The 13,019-nt window shown below is 43.5% G+C and overlaps 2 protein-coding genes and 1 long non-coding RNA gene across 5 annotated transcripts; 1 reads left to right on the top strand and 2 right to left on the bottom strand.

The window, feature by feature from the left end:
- Nucleotides 1-3,472: 3,472 nt before the first annotated feature.
- On the bottom strand, nt 3,473-5,074 carry LOC136470715 (glutathione S-transferase T3-like). Its single transcript, XM_066468462.1, has 5 exons — nt 5,063-5,074; nt 4,754-4,815; nt 4,601-4,609; nt 4,280-4,553; nt 3,473-4,198 (listed from the first exon to the last, which is right to left on the bottom strand). Exons 1-5 carry the CDS (start codon nt 5,072-5,074, stop codon nt 3,473-3,475), a joined length of 1,083 nt encoding a protein of 360 aa, XP_066324559.1.
- A 553-nt stretch (nt 5,075-5,627) lies between these two features.
- Nucleotides 5,628-7,826, bottom strand: LOC136475154 (uncharacterized). The gene is made up of 2 exons (XR_010763108.1): nt 7,464-7,826; nt 5,628-7,355 (listed from the first exon to the last, which is right to left on the bottom strand). It is a non-coding gene; the product is annotated as an uncharacterized lncRNA (long non-coding RNA).
- A 730-nt stretch (nt 7,827-8,556) lies between these two features.
- LOC136475152 (ABC transporter I family member 19-like) lies at nt 8,557-12,690 on the top strand. Of its 3 annotated transcripts, none has more exons than XM_066472708.1 (6): nt 8,557-8,891; nt 10,517-10,677; nt 11,040-11,091; nt 11,419-11,555; nt 12,203-12,289; nt 12,361-12,690. In XM_066472708.1, the coding sequence occupies exons 1-6, from the start codon at nt 8,729-8,731 to the stop codon at nt 12,646-12,648; spliced, it is 888 nt and encodes a 295-aa protein (XP_066328805.1). In that variant the 5' UTR covers nt 8,557-8,728; the 3' UTR covers nt 12,649-12,690. The 3 variants fall into 3 exon arrangements, with proteins under 3 accessions (XP_066328805.1, XP_066328804.1, XP_066328806.1); XM_066472707.1 differs by having other exon boundaries at nt 11,416-11,555; XM_066472709.1 differs by having other exon boundaries at nt 8,753-8,891; nt 10,408-10,677; nt 11,416-11,555.
- Nucleotides 12,691-13,019: the final 329 nt, after the last annotated feature.

The raw sequence follows: 13,019 nt of genomic DNA, 5'->3' as shown, positions 1-13,019 counted from the left end.
TCAACGCGAAACACAGGTGAACACTATGATTTGGTGCCGCTTCAAAACCGCAGCTTTTTCTGACTCTATTCATGCGAATATAAAGATCCGATTACAATGCCGTGACCGCAAATTCAGTCCACGACTCCACGCTCGCCACCACCTCCTATCGGTCCGCGCCATCCCACGAACGAGACGATGCCGGGCGTGCTACCACTACAAGCTAGAAAACAGCAATGTCGTTGCATGCTCTCATGCGCACGACTCCTACAAGCAAGCTCGCGCAGGAGCTATTATTGGAAAGCAAAAACACTCACTAACAATAGGAGCTGAACTGAGCTGGTTTGTCCAACATGGGTTAGGCTCTCTCTCGGCCACGATGCTCACCGTGCGCGTCGCGTTCGTCTTCGACGAGTGCGCTCTCGTCTCTGACGCGGCAACCGCAACGGTGGCGTCCTCTGCGATCTCCGGCTTTTCCTTCCCGGAGCAGCGGCTTGGCACCGCCGTCGGCTCCTTTCCACGCCCCGTAGCCTCCTTGGGCGTGGCGGCGACGGCAGTCTCAGTGGATTTCTCAAGTCACGGCAAAAGTTGCATTGGTGCTTATGGTGAAACTCTTCTATTTACCTGAAGACCGAATAAATAAACGAATTGCATAAAAGGAAAAAAATCAAGAGAATTAAAAGACGATACTACACATTGACTTTATTTATCCTAACCGACCTTCCCTTCCCTTTTCGCCAATGGTTCATTAAGCATGGACAGCCTGTTAAACTCACTTAGATTTGAAATACTTGTAGATTTTGCTGTATAAATTATTTCGAAATGCTGTGTAAGAATATTTAATGTCAAAATAGAGATAAAATTACAGAGTATTAAAAAAATTAGAGCAAACTCGAATAGGCAAACTAGTCCCCTTTAGCTCCTTTATATTTACTAGCTAATGACCCGTGCGTTGCTACGGGCAATAAGGCCAGTCTCAATGGCTAGTTTCACTACATGGTTTTCAAAAGACCACATCAACTAGAGCGTGATGAAACTGTGAATGAAATTGGCCTTCACAGTGCAGCGTTTCATTTCACCAATTCCAAAGCTAAGTGAAGCACTTAATTGCAGCAAAGTGATGGGATCATATGCACCGCATGCTCGTGTAGCCATTTCCACAAAAACTAAAATACGTGCACTACAAATACTGCAACACTCCTAGTTCAGATAACAGGACAGCAAGTATGAACTGTTGTTTCAGAACTGCAAGAGGAAGATGACAGCAAGTATGCACTACACATTGTAATGCATTTCATCGACTCCTAGATCAGTATGAACAGCAAGTATGCACTACACATTCAGAACTTCAGTTTCAACCAACAGAACAGCAAGTACGAACTGCATAATTTAGATAATTGCATAAGTTCAGATAACTTCAGAACTGCACTACAAACTACAGTATGAACTGCATAAGTTCAGATAACTGGAACAGCAAGTTTTCCAATGGCAAAAGATGACAGATAACTGGCGGTAAATTGATGATGACCATTCAACCAACAATGCCGAGATGCACCCCATAGATTCATATAGATGCTTTCACCCTGCACAAATAAACATAGTTCAGCATGAGATCTCAGATACAAATGCACTTGCACATATATATAAACAAACATTACAGATATATAAAATTATTATTACATGTATTCTATCTCAAACTCCAGGTATACGTGTACGACCACCAAATTTACTCCAGATATGTTCCACCAAATCATTCTTAAGTCGCTGATGAGCCGATCGATCTCGAATATTAGTATCTTTTTCTAAAGCTCTCTCGAGCGGAACATACTGTTCTGGAGAGCTTTCCGGTTCTTAAACGGTTGCTGAACTAGGAGCCACATTTAGATCTAGATTTTCTTCAATGTCCTCTTTTTCTCATCTTCAACTATCATATTGTGAAGTATGATGCAAGCTAGGACAACATCACGGAGTACATCTCGGTCATATAGACGAGCTGGTCGTTTTAGGATGCACCATCGACACTGCAATACACCAAAGGCTCTCTCAATATCCTTTCTTGCCCCTTCTTGTTCTTGTGCATACAACTTGTCCTTGTCGGTGATAGGGAGTCGTATTGACTTAACAAATACTGTCAAATCAGGGTATATTCCATCAATAAGATAATACCTAGTGTTGTGTTGATTCCCATTGACCATGTACTGGACTCTAGGAGCTAGTCCTTTTAGCTCATTGATAAATATAGTAGATTGGTTTAAAACATTAATATCATTGTTAGAACCCGCTACTCCAAAGAACGCATGCCAAATCCAAAGATCATGTGATGCCACGGCCTCCAGAATCAGCGTCGGCACTTTCTGATCACCACGAGTGAACTGACCCTTCCATGCATTTGGGCATCTTTCCCATTGCCAATGCATGCAGTCAATGCTGCCGAACATACCAGGAAAACCTCGTTTCTCACCAATTTTGAGTAGACGCTCAATATCTTCCATAGTGGGGCGCCTCAAATACTGTCCACCAAATACATCTCTAACACCTTTGACAAAATTCTTCATCGACTCCATTGCAGTAGTCTCTCCAATCTTCAAGTATTCATCTAGTTCATCTGCAACACTACCACTAGCCAATTGGCGAAAGCTACAGTACACTTCTGTAGTGGAGTAAGCCCTTGCCTATTAACGACATCCACCCTTTGAGTAAAATAATCAGAATTTTGGCCTAAGGCCTCGACGATGCGTAGGAAAAGAGGCCTAGACATACGAAATCTTCGGTGAAAAATATTGGAAGGATAAAGAGGATTTTCTGAGAAATAATCATTCACTAGTTTTTGATGTGCTTCCTCTCGTGGTCTCTTGATGTGCTTCCTCGGATGCAGTCGATGGTCAGCTGCCTGTTTCTGCAGAGCTTCGACAGTAGACTGAATGACCACTGTGGCTTCACTGATAACATCATCTAGGATCTCATCCTCCGCAATGAACTCATCCAACGAGTACAGATGATTTTGACTTTCATCAGGATTGTCATGTTCCTCAGACATCTTTGCAGATGAGAAAAAGGAAAGGTGAGAGAGTACAGTAATAAGAAAAATAAAATAGAAAGTTTAAAGATATTAAGATCACCTCAAAACTGTAGAACAAGATGGAAGAAGAATGAGAAAGAGAGAAGACATTCGTGTGTGTTAAGGAAAAGAGAGGATGGTGTATATATAGGTGCACACGGCAGCCATAATAGATAGTACAGTTTCACACCTAATGTGAAACTAAATAGTTTTCACACCCAATGAGAAACTGAGCAGTTTTCACACCTAATGTGAAACTGAGCAGTTTTCACACCTAAAGTGAAACTGCCATAGTAGATAATGCAACATTCACACTACAAACTGCCATAGTATATAGTGCAGCATTTACACATGATATGAGTAGTTTTCACATCTAATTAATATAGTGCACATGATGCAGCATTTACACATGATGTGAGCAGTTCGGAACTAACCTTAGTCTGCAAACAACTTTTCTTCTATCTTGCGTATTGCCCTGTCTCGGCTAGCCTTTTGATCTTCAGACATGTGACTTATGTCTTGATTAAGCAGGGAATTATAGACCTCAAACATCTTTGCTTCCTTTTGCTCCTTTGCTGCCCTCAAATTTGCATTTGATATCTGAATCTGTGCTTCTGTGACCTTTTCCCGCTCCACCTTCCGATCTTGCTGCACCTTGATAATTTTCTCAATATTGTCCCCAAGGATGACAATTCCTTCCATAACATTGTCCTTCTTGCGCCTTCCACTGCGCTCAGCCTTTGCTGCTTCTCTACCAATGGGACGTGATTGTTCATCTAGAACATCAACTATCTCACTCTTGTTTTTCTCTGTCTCCTCAATCGGTGCACACCATTTGGGCTCGTTTTTTAGTATCTTCCACCAATGCACCAACGAAAAAGGCTTTCCAAACCTGTTTGCATACATCTTTTGTGCCTCATCTTCCAGCATGTCGTTGGAGTATCCGCTTGTATGCATTTGAGTTACCTTACTCCAATATTCATTGAAATCAGTGATCGATGACTTGAGGCGTGACCAATGAACCTTCAGTTGGTTTATTTCCCTTCTACGCTTCCCATTCCCTTTCTTGTTAAAATCATCAGTGACTTTCTTCCAAAATGTGTCACCTCTCTTGTCATTTCCCTTAATTGGGTCTTTAGAAGCATTCAACCAAGCACTGGCCTACAAAATATAAAATATTGATATAAGATGAACAAATCAAGTATTATTGACAACACTGGCCTACAAAATTAAGTATTGGACCAGTCTCTCTTCCTCTTCATGACTCCAGTATCTCTTCTTTACTTGCCTGTTTGCCTCATTGTTGTCATCTTCATCAATGTCAATGTTCACCGTCTCCTTTGTTGAAGTACCTTGTTTCACAGCTTGGGGTGCTCCACAGGCACTTGGTGGTGGTGATATCGGGTTGAAGCCCATAGGCTGTCCAACCAAATGAAAATTTTCTCCTTGAATTTGTGGCTGCTGCGGATAGTGTGGTTGTTGAAGAAAATTCATAAAACCACCTGGTGGATAGACCCTGAAGTTTTCACACTATCATTAACACCAACTAGAATAGAGCTGAACCTTTCTATGCTAAGATCAACTATAAAACCAACTGTACTAAACAATCTTCAATATCATGATGAACAATCTTGCAGGCATCAACTTCCAACGAGTACAAATCAACTACCGACAGCCATGAATTTGGGAATACACAGATCGAAATCAAGTGCTTACCATGAATTTGGGGATTGTTGGTTTCCAGGTTCAGAGGAAAAATTGGGGGTACGGCCCCCATCCTACTCGCGTTGGCTGCGGCATCATAGACGAAGACAGGAGAGCAGGGGAAGAACTCAGCACAGCAGGGGAGGAAACCACAGTGGCCGGCGTGGGAACTGGTGGCGGCACTGGCACCTCGAGGGAAGGCAGCACCGGTGACGAAGCTGGAGGCCACGACGACGCAGTCGAGGGTGACTTCTTCAGTCCCAGACGGCTACCCGCTCGCCCTTTCCCCGCACTCGTGGAGGTGCGCCGCCCGGAGCTCACCGCTGGTGCCATCGGAGCAGCATTGCTCGCTGATTTGAAACCCTAGCGCAGGCGATGTGCGGGGGGGCGAACCTATCCACGGAGGAGGAGAGGGGCGGGAACGACTAGAGGGAGGCGGGAGGGGGCGAGAAGATCGGGGAAAGGGCGGGGGGGGGGGGGGGGGGCGAGAAGGGTGCGCCATCGGGAGCCTGGTCGCACGGGATGAGGATGAAACGCCGGACGCCCCTCAACGCGAGTTTCATTCAGTTACCGAGGACTTGGTAACGGTGCCCAAACGTGTCGTGGCCATGAAACGTATTCCCTCTCTCTCCTCCTAAAATCATGCAAAGATTCCTTTTCTTGCTGATGTGTCATCTAATTAATGTGCATGATACACCTACGAAACCCCCATTGAGACTGGCCTAAGAATACAAACCAAATTTATCCATATGAATGATAAATGAGCAACATCTCAAAATCAAATCAAGTGAAAAGAACACATCGAAGTACTAAGGCAACATTATATGTATACTATATATATTCGTTGGTAATGAGTTGCATAATGAAGTTCTAAAAGACGTAGGTGAATAGGGCACGCTGACACAAATTCCTTTACACAATTACAACTTCATTATTGTCAACAAACAATTTTCATATAGTCAATTGCAACGATGGACATAGGCTCCTTTCATGACCACCACCACCAAACACCACCCGCACCTCCTGTTCTTATTGTGGGCCGTTGCGCTATGCTCAAAGTATTTATGGTCCTCTCTACAACATCTTTTCTTTCTGCAACTGACTTGATCTCAGCAAGGTACCTGCAAAATCATCACAACGAGAAATTCATAGTCCCCTAAACACAACCCATAATCAAGCACACAACGATTTCAGAAATTACAGTCAAGGCAGTGTCTAGTACTCTAGAGTGCGGGCGGATCTGCATTCTGCAGCACAGTAGGAGGCTGGCAGGGGCTCGGTGGGAATGGGAGGTACCTGGTTATCTAAGTGTAGGAGGGAAACAAATAAGAATTTCAGTTTGTCTACAGTGGCAACTGGAGTAATTTATAGTTTTTAAATCTTGGCATGGTATTGTAGTATTGTACTTGTTTGTCTACAGTGGCAACTGGAGTGAATTTTAGAAAAGGCAGCTCATGAGTCTGACCTCATGATAAGAATACAAGTTTGGTAACGGTCGAGCCTAATTTGTGCCACTGAAATGCAATATCATTTGTTAAACAGTAAAAAAATGAATGTGTGACCATGCAGCCTTTCTCTAAAGGCAAAACTAACTGAACGTATTTGTTTAATAAACTTCTATATTAATCAAATTAGCAGCCATCCTACCTATTTCATAGATATGACCAACCAAGAAAAAATAGAGATAGAAACAGTTATGTGATAGAATGCAACAACTATTTCAGTGTTTTACCCATTAGCAGTTCTTGACATCTCGTAGGTGACAATCTAAGGCAATAATAGACAAGCATGAGGTTCAACAAACCACTTGTGCGCCTTTCAAAAAGGACCCATCTTACTGAATGCAATTGTGGTTCTTCAGGGAAAAGAAAAACTAAATCTAAACAGCAGGCAACAGTTTTGGGAAACATCATCCGAGAACAACATGCCACATGCATGCAAGTGGAAATTCACACCTAATTGATGATCTGATACGTTGTTGTTGAAGCTACTCTTTTCAGGAGCTGCAATAGTATGAGCAGAAGCACAAATCATCATCATTAGAATATTGCATTCAGTGCAGCAGATGCCCAATTGACATTTCACATAACCCAAAACTGCATCCCCTTGGGACAAAAATATGCAAGTACCATATACTGTGTATCACAAATGACTAGTCCCTTTAGACTTCAATCAGTAACTCAGCCTCAATTACTCCATACACAACGATTGCTACAATGTTCACAAACCACTAAAACTCAGCCTTATTACTTCATACCCAGCAGATCCTTCAATGTTTCCAACCCATGCCGGTGCAAATTTCTACTTGTTGGATTCTGTTACAAAAATTGAAGGAAGCTTTGAAGATTGAATTGTTGAAATGTGACACATGGTCATTTTGTCGAACACCTTTCTGACATGTAAAACACGACTTGCTAATCAACACTAAACAGCACCAAAGCCATCAACTACCAAGAACATGAGCACCCAATTTGGTGAGGCAAGAAGAGGACACGGACGATGCACATCTAGACGGCAGGGGTGAGACACAGATTACCAGGAACGGAGGGCAGGGTATCCCGTCGGCAAGGGCGTCGTTCACCTGGACAGCATAGAGGCTGGGCGAGATCCATGCCTGCGTCCCAAGCGAGCATCAGGGCGCCTCCACATTTGGATTTGCGAGGAAAGTGAGAGATGGAGAGAGTTGAAGGAGGGAGAGAGGGGTACGGCAGACAAGGCTCACCTCGGAGACAAAGCTCATCCCAACAAGCTACAGGGCAGGGTATCTTGTCGCTCGCGCCGCCCCGGCAGGGTCGGCCGGCCGCCCTCATCTGCTTGCACCGCCCCCGGCAGTCGCGCAAATTTGCTGGACAGTGGCTGCGCAAGCACAAGCGGGATGAGGCGCTTCGGCGGTGGCGTCAACGGGGAGGCAGTGGGGGCTGGGCCGGGCGTTGGATGGGGCGGGGGCTTCGGGGCACGGAGAGGCGGGGTGGCACCGTGGCGGCGTGGGGAGGAGGGGCAGGTGGAGAATCGGAGAGGCACGCTGGAGTGGGGCCGTGCAGGAGAGAGAGCGGGGGCCCACATGTCGGCGGAAAAAATTGCTGGGTGAATTCTCACGCGCCGGCTTCACCACGGCGAGTGAACGGGTCCTGTATCGTCTTTTTAGGAGCGGAGGGAAAAAAACGGGACAAAATCATCGGCGAGGTCTGTAAACTCATCCTTCATTTTAAAAATACGGGAGCAAAATCATAAATAAAATTAAATGAATAAGGAAAAAATATAGTTAGAGTCTGTCCGGGACACAGGAACTTTATAAAAACTAGCAGGTGACCTCGCGCTTTGCGCGGGTAATAGTGGGGAAAAAAGATTCGTATTGCGCCGCTAAAAAAATTTCATAAAAACCCGCTACTGTTCGCACGAACCCCGTACTGTTCACCTTAATGGGTCAGGACTGTTCATAGGAACCCGTTACTGTTCATAAACCCATTACTGTTCACAGAAACCCGTTACGGTTGGTAACAGTGATCTGTGAGAGGGACGGAACTTCTGTGGTTGCACGTGTATATATATATATATATATATATATATATATATATATATATATATATATCAGTTTAATTTTAGAGGAAAACACAGAAATAGAAAAAAAAATCCTGTGTTCCTTTTTTTTCTTTTTCTTTTGAGGAATCCCGTGTTCCAAACAGGGCCAACACGGGTAGGAAAGAACACGAGAGCCCAAGTATGTTTGTTGGGCCTAAAAACTACGAAGTGAGATCTGAAGAAGCGGTTGGTGTCGTGCGTGGGCTGCAGTCTGCAGATATATGTATGTTGAACAGAAGAGGGTGACGCGGCGAGCACACGGCCAGAGAGAGCAGCGTTCCCTCTTCCCACCAACTCCCAAATCATCCCTAAAAATAAGAACAAGAGGGAGAGCGATCGATCGAGCGAGCGAGGGGGTTGTGCGTCAGATCAACCAGCCGGCGGTGAGGCTGCGGCCTGCGGGGGGAGATGATGGCCGGCGAAGGGAACGGGGACGAAGGGTGGAGGCAGAGCGGCATCGAGGTCAGCGCCCTGCAGTTCGCCTACGACGGGCAGCCGCCGCTCTTCGCACGCTTCAACCTCCGCGTCGCACCCGGCTCCCGCTGCCTCCTCGTCGGCGCCAACGGATCAGGTATGTATGCTTGGCACTGTCCCCTGCCTCCTGCCGCGGTTCATCTGATGGATTATGGGTAGGAGTGTATGTGTATTCGTAATGATTGACCATCGCAGTTTGAGCTGTAGTCTCTAGGTGTCTAGTGAAAGGGAAATCACAATTCTGTAGGCTTAGGGGGACGAAGGGCGATCATGTCTGCGACATAGGATGTCCTGTTGTGATTGAATTGAAGTAGTTCCACTGTCCACTGCCTCAATTTTTAATGGCACACTGCAACAATTAGTGTTTGATTTGATGGTTGCTTACGATGGGGATTGCCTGCCCAACTCTTCGCACCCAATGGTCCCTTTAATGATGAAAACCGCGTTGTTCATAGCGTTATCCTTGGAATTGTGGAATTAAACAGTCTGGTTGTGTAGCTAGGCTTGTGCTGCAGAAGTTTGATGGAGTGATAAATGCAATAAAGTTAACTGCATGTAGCACCAACTAGTGCTGTTTCTGTGTTATCCATTTTGTGCTACTCCCCCCACTGATTTTTCAGCACTGTGCATTTCATAAACATGTACTCCACTTTCTTTCTGCCTTTCTTTCTCATGGAGATCAGAAGGCGTGGTAGTACTTTAATTTGGAATCTCCAGTGCCATCGCTACGATTTATCTATTTTCCAAGGTTGTTGTGTAACAGGAGGGAAGTCTTTATCCATTTCATATAAAGCTTATGTGATGCACAGATGATCTCTAGTGTTTCATGTAGAGTTTGGTAGTTGAGATATGGTTACCAGCTTTGCTGAGTAAATTTTATGTACAGTAGCAATGGATGAGGTATGCCTGATCGTGACCCCTGCTTCCAGCCGCGGTTCATCCGATGGGTAGGACCGTAGAAGTGTATTTGTATTGAACTATTGATTGGCCATCAAACTTTTATATGTGGTCAAGTAAAAGGAAAACAACAATTCTGTGGGTTTAGGGGACAAGGGGCGATTATATTTGTGACTTAGGATGTCCTGTTGTGATATACAGTAGTTTCTACTGCCTCAATTTGTGACAACGCCCTGCAACAATTAGTGTGTGCTTTGATGGTTGCTTTTCATGGGGATTGCCTGCCCAGCTTTTCACACCCAATGATCCCTTTATTGATGAGAATGGCGTTGTTTTTAATGTTATCCATGAAATTGTGGAATTACATATGGTACTGTAACCTTGAAACAATGCTATGCTTGTGCTACAGAAGCTGAATGAAGTGATAAATTCAATTAAGCTAACTGAATGTAGCACCAACTATTGCTGTTTTGTATATCATTATCTGTTTTATGCTACTTCCACATATTTTTTTCAGCATTGTGCATTGCATCCAGCCATCCATGCATACTTTTTTTCTGCCGTTGTTTCTCGTTGGAGAGTGAAAAGTGTGTTAGAACTTTAACTTCGAAATTCCATTACCATTGCTAGAATTTGTCTATTTCCAAAGTTGGTGTGTAACAGGAGGTAGTTCCTTAATTCTTATCCATTTCAGATAAGTTTTATGTGATGTGCAGATGGTCCCTAGTGTTTCATGTAGTGCTTTGTAGCTGAGATGTGGTTACCAGCTTTGCCGAGTAAATTTTATGTACAGCGGCTTATGCATGTACTTATGCGAATACTCAGGCAAGACCACACTCTTGAAGATTCTTGCGGGAAAGCATATGGTTGGAGGAAGAGATGTGGTCCGTGTTCTCAATGGTTCCGCTTTTCATGATACACAGCTAGTGTGCAATGGCGACCTTTCGTACTTGGGCGGTTCTTGGAGCCGTACTATTGGTTCAGCTGTAAGTTCCCTCGCCGTATACTTGCTTTAGGAATTAGATTCACTTTGCAATAGTTAATACATTATTCATTCCAATTCCATCATTATCAATGTTTGTACAAGTACACTCTTCCTCACAAATGGGGTTTTGGCACATAGATCTTTTGCCATTTAAAAGATAAATAAATCCTTAGAATATTCCATTTTGCCTACTTACATAGTTACATCTATTAAAAGTTGGCCATATGCAATTTCTTTTATTTGCAGAGTTTGTTAATTGTGAATGCACAGTTACTCGAGTTCTGCATATTGACAGATCATAATGTTCAAGTGCATGATTTCTCAGTGGAATTTCTCTGTCTCACTTGTAAACAATTTTCTCAGGGTGATGTTCCGCTTCAAGGCGATTTCTCTGCTGAGCACATGATTTTTGGAGGTTTTCTATCACACTGCAATGCTCATCATTTCAGCATGTCCCATACTTGGGGTTCTTATTGACAGAAGATATCATGAGTCTAACAGACTCCTTTATTTGTCCTTGAATTGAAACCCTTGATTGCTTCAATCATCTCTTTGGAGATCACTTCTTCCCTGCGGGCATGTGTTTTTGTTTAAACAAATCCTGCTTCCACATTTGTGGTTTAGTTTTTCCTAGTTTAATAATGCCTTAAGTTAGAAGATAGGCACTAAGATCAGCATTACTGCTGGTAGAAAATCTTTTAGCTTATCATTTCTTTCGTTCTCTACCCTGAAATATTAGCAGTTGATGGGGTTGATCCTGGTAGGCGAGAGAAGCTGGTTGATCTGCTAGACATTGATCTGCAATGGCGCATGCATAAAGTTTCAGATGGGCAGCGACGCAGGGTGCAAATCTGCATGGGTCTTCTTCATCCATACAAGGTGATGTTTTGTTCCTTTTTTGTGTGGATTTTGTTGTTCAGACAGCATGACACTTAAGCTAATATTGAGTGCAAACTTGATATGGTAGGATGAGAACAATCCAGGACTTATCATTTCATCGTGAACACACTAACATTAGTTATTTTTGGTGATCTCTAATAGTTATTTTTGGTGATCTCTGACAAAGCTGTACTAGTAATTTCCCTTTTTGTATGCTGAATACTTGTATGGTACATGCTGTGGTCCTTGGTTCACTGCTGAGTGAGCCTGATTAGATAGCTGTGTTGTCCATGCCAAAGAGGAACAAAAAAGACAGCTGTTTGCCTTGATTGTTCTGATAAATCCTTGCGAGTACATATTCTTCTAAATGGAAGACAGAATATTTATAAAATTAGTTGTATTGGCATCGAAGTTATTCTGTATGGGACATCTTTGGTGAGTGTATGGGAAGTTCCTCATCCTAATCTGTACAAGAACATGATTTGCTCTGTGATACTGATAAGGAGGGCATTTCTCATGTTGAGCATTCCCTATTAATTTTCATTTTGTGATTTTATACTCATTTGTTTGGTTGGTCCTCGTGGTTTACTTTGGTTTACTATATACCCATATTTGTCATGGCATTAAAACATCTGATACAATTGCAGGTGCTTTTGCTTGATGAAATCACCGTTGATCTGGACGTTGTGACCAGAATGGATCTGCTTGATTTCTTCAAGGAAGAGTGTGAGCAGGTACAAGTTTGTGTTAGATTGCTTGTCATGCCTTCCTCATCGCATCGCATAACATGAAACGCTCACCACAGAGGGAAGCTACCATCGTGTACGCGACTCATATATTTGATGGACTCGAGACATGGGCTACCGACTTTGCGTACATCCAAGAAGGCGAGCTGAGAAGATCTGGAAGATACTCCGACATCGAGGAGCTAAAGAGCGCCAAGAACCTGCTGTCAGTAGTCGAGTCGTGGCTGAGATCAGAGACCAAACTCCCGAAGAAGGAACCTCCACGTCCTGAGACCCAGGCCAGGCGTTCGTCGCCGTTGGACGCTTCTCCTTTCCGCTCATCACGCCACATGGCCTACTACCGTTGATGATTTCCCAACTCATACAACTTTTCCTCTTTTTCTGTGCCATTTTTTTTTGTCATATATAGGTCTGGTTTAGTTCCAAAAAAATTTTCAACCCAAACTATCGCATCGAATCTTGCAACACATGCATGGAGTATTAAATATAGACGAAAAAAACTAATTACACAGTTTGGTTGAAAATCGCGAGACCAATGTTTTAAGATTAATTAGTCCATGATTAGCCATAAGCGCTACAGTACTAACATGCGCTAATGATGGATTAATTAGGCTTAATAAATTCGCCTCGTAATTTCTCAGCGAGCTATGTAATTAGTTTTTTTATTAGTATCCGAAAATCCCTTCCGACATCCTTGAAACATCCGATGTGATATCCA

Source organism: Miscanthus floridulus, chromosome 8 (assembly GCF_019320115.1).
Source record: "Miscanthus floridulus cultivar M001 chromosome 8, ASM1932011v1, whole genome shotgun sequence".
Lineage (NCBI taxonomy): Eukaryota > Viridiplantae > Streptophyta > Magnoliopsida > Poales > Poaceae > Miscanthus > Miscanthus floridulus.
This window is presented reverse-complemented; position numbering and strand designations above follow the sequence as displayed.

Bases quoted from the DNA above. Each gene is read 5' to 3' on its own strand.
- LOC136470715 (XM_066468462.1), bottom strand. The intron at 4,199-4,279 runs GTCCAATACTTA...TATATTTTGTAG, and splicing joins ATGAAGAGGAAGAGAGACTG to GCCAGTGCTTGGTTGAATGC.
- LOC136475152 (XM_066472707.1), top strand. From the start codon at position 8,729: ATGATGGCCGGCGAAGGGAACGGGGACGAAGGGTGGAGGCAGAGCGGC. The intron at 11,092-11,415 runs GTTTTCTATCAC...CTGAAATATTAG, and splicing joins TGAGCACATGATTTTTGGAG to CAGTTGATGGGGTTGATCCT. The intron at 11,556-12,202 runs GTGATGTTTTGT...ATACAATTGCAG, and splicing joins GTCTTCTTCATCCATACAAG to GTGCTTTTGCTTGATGAAAT.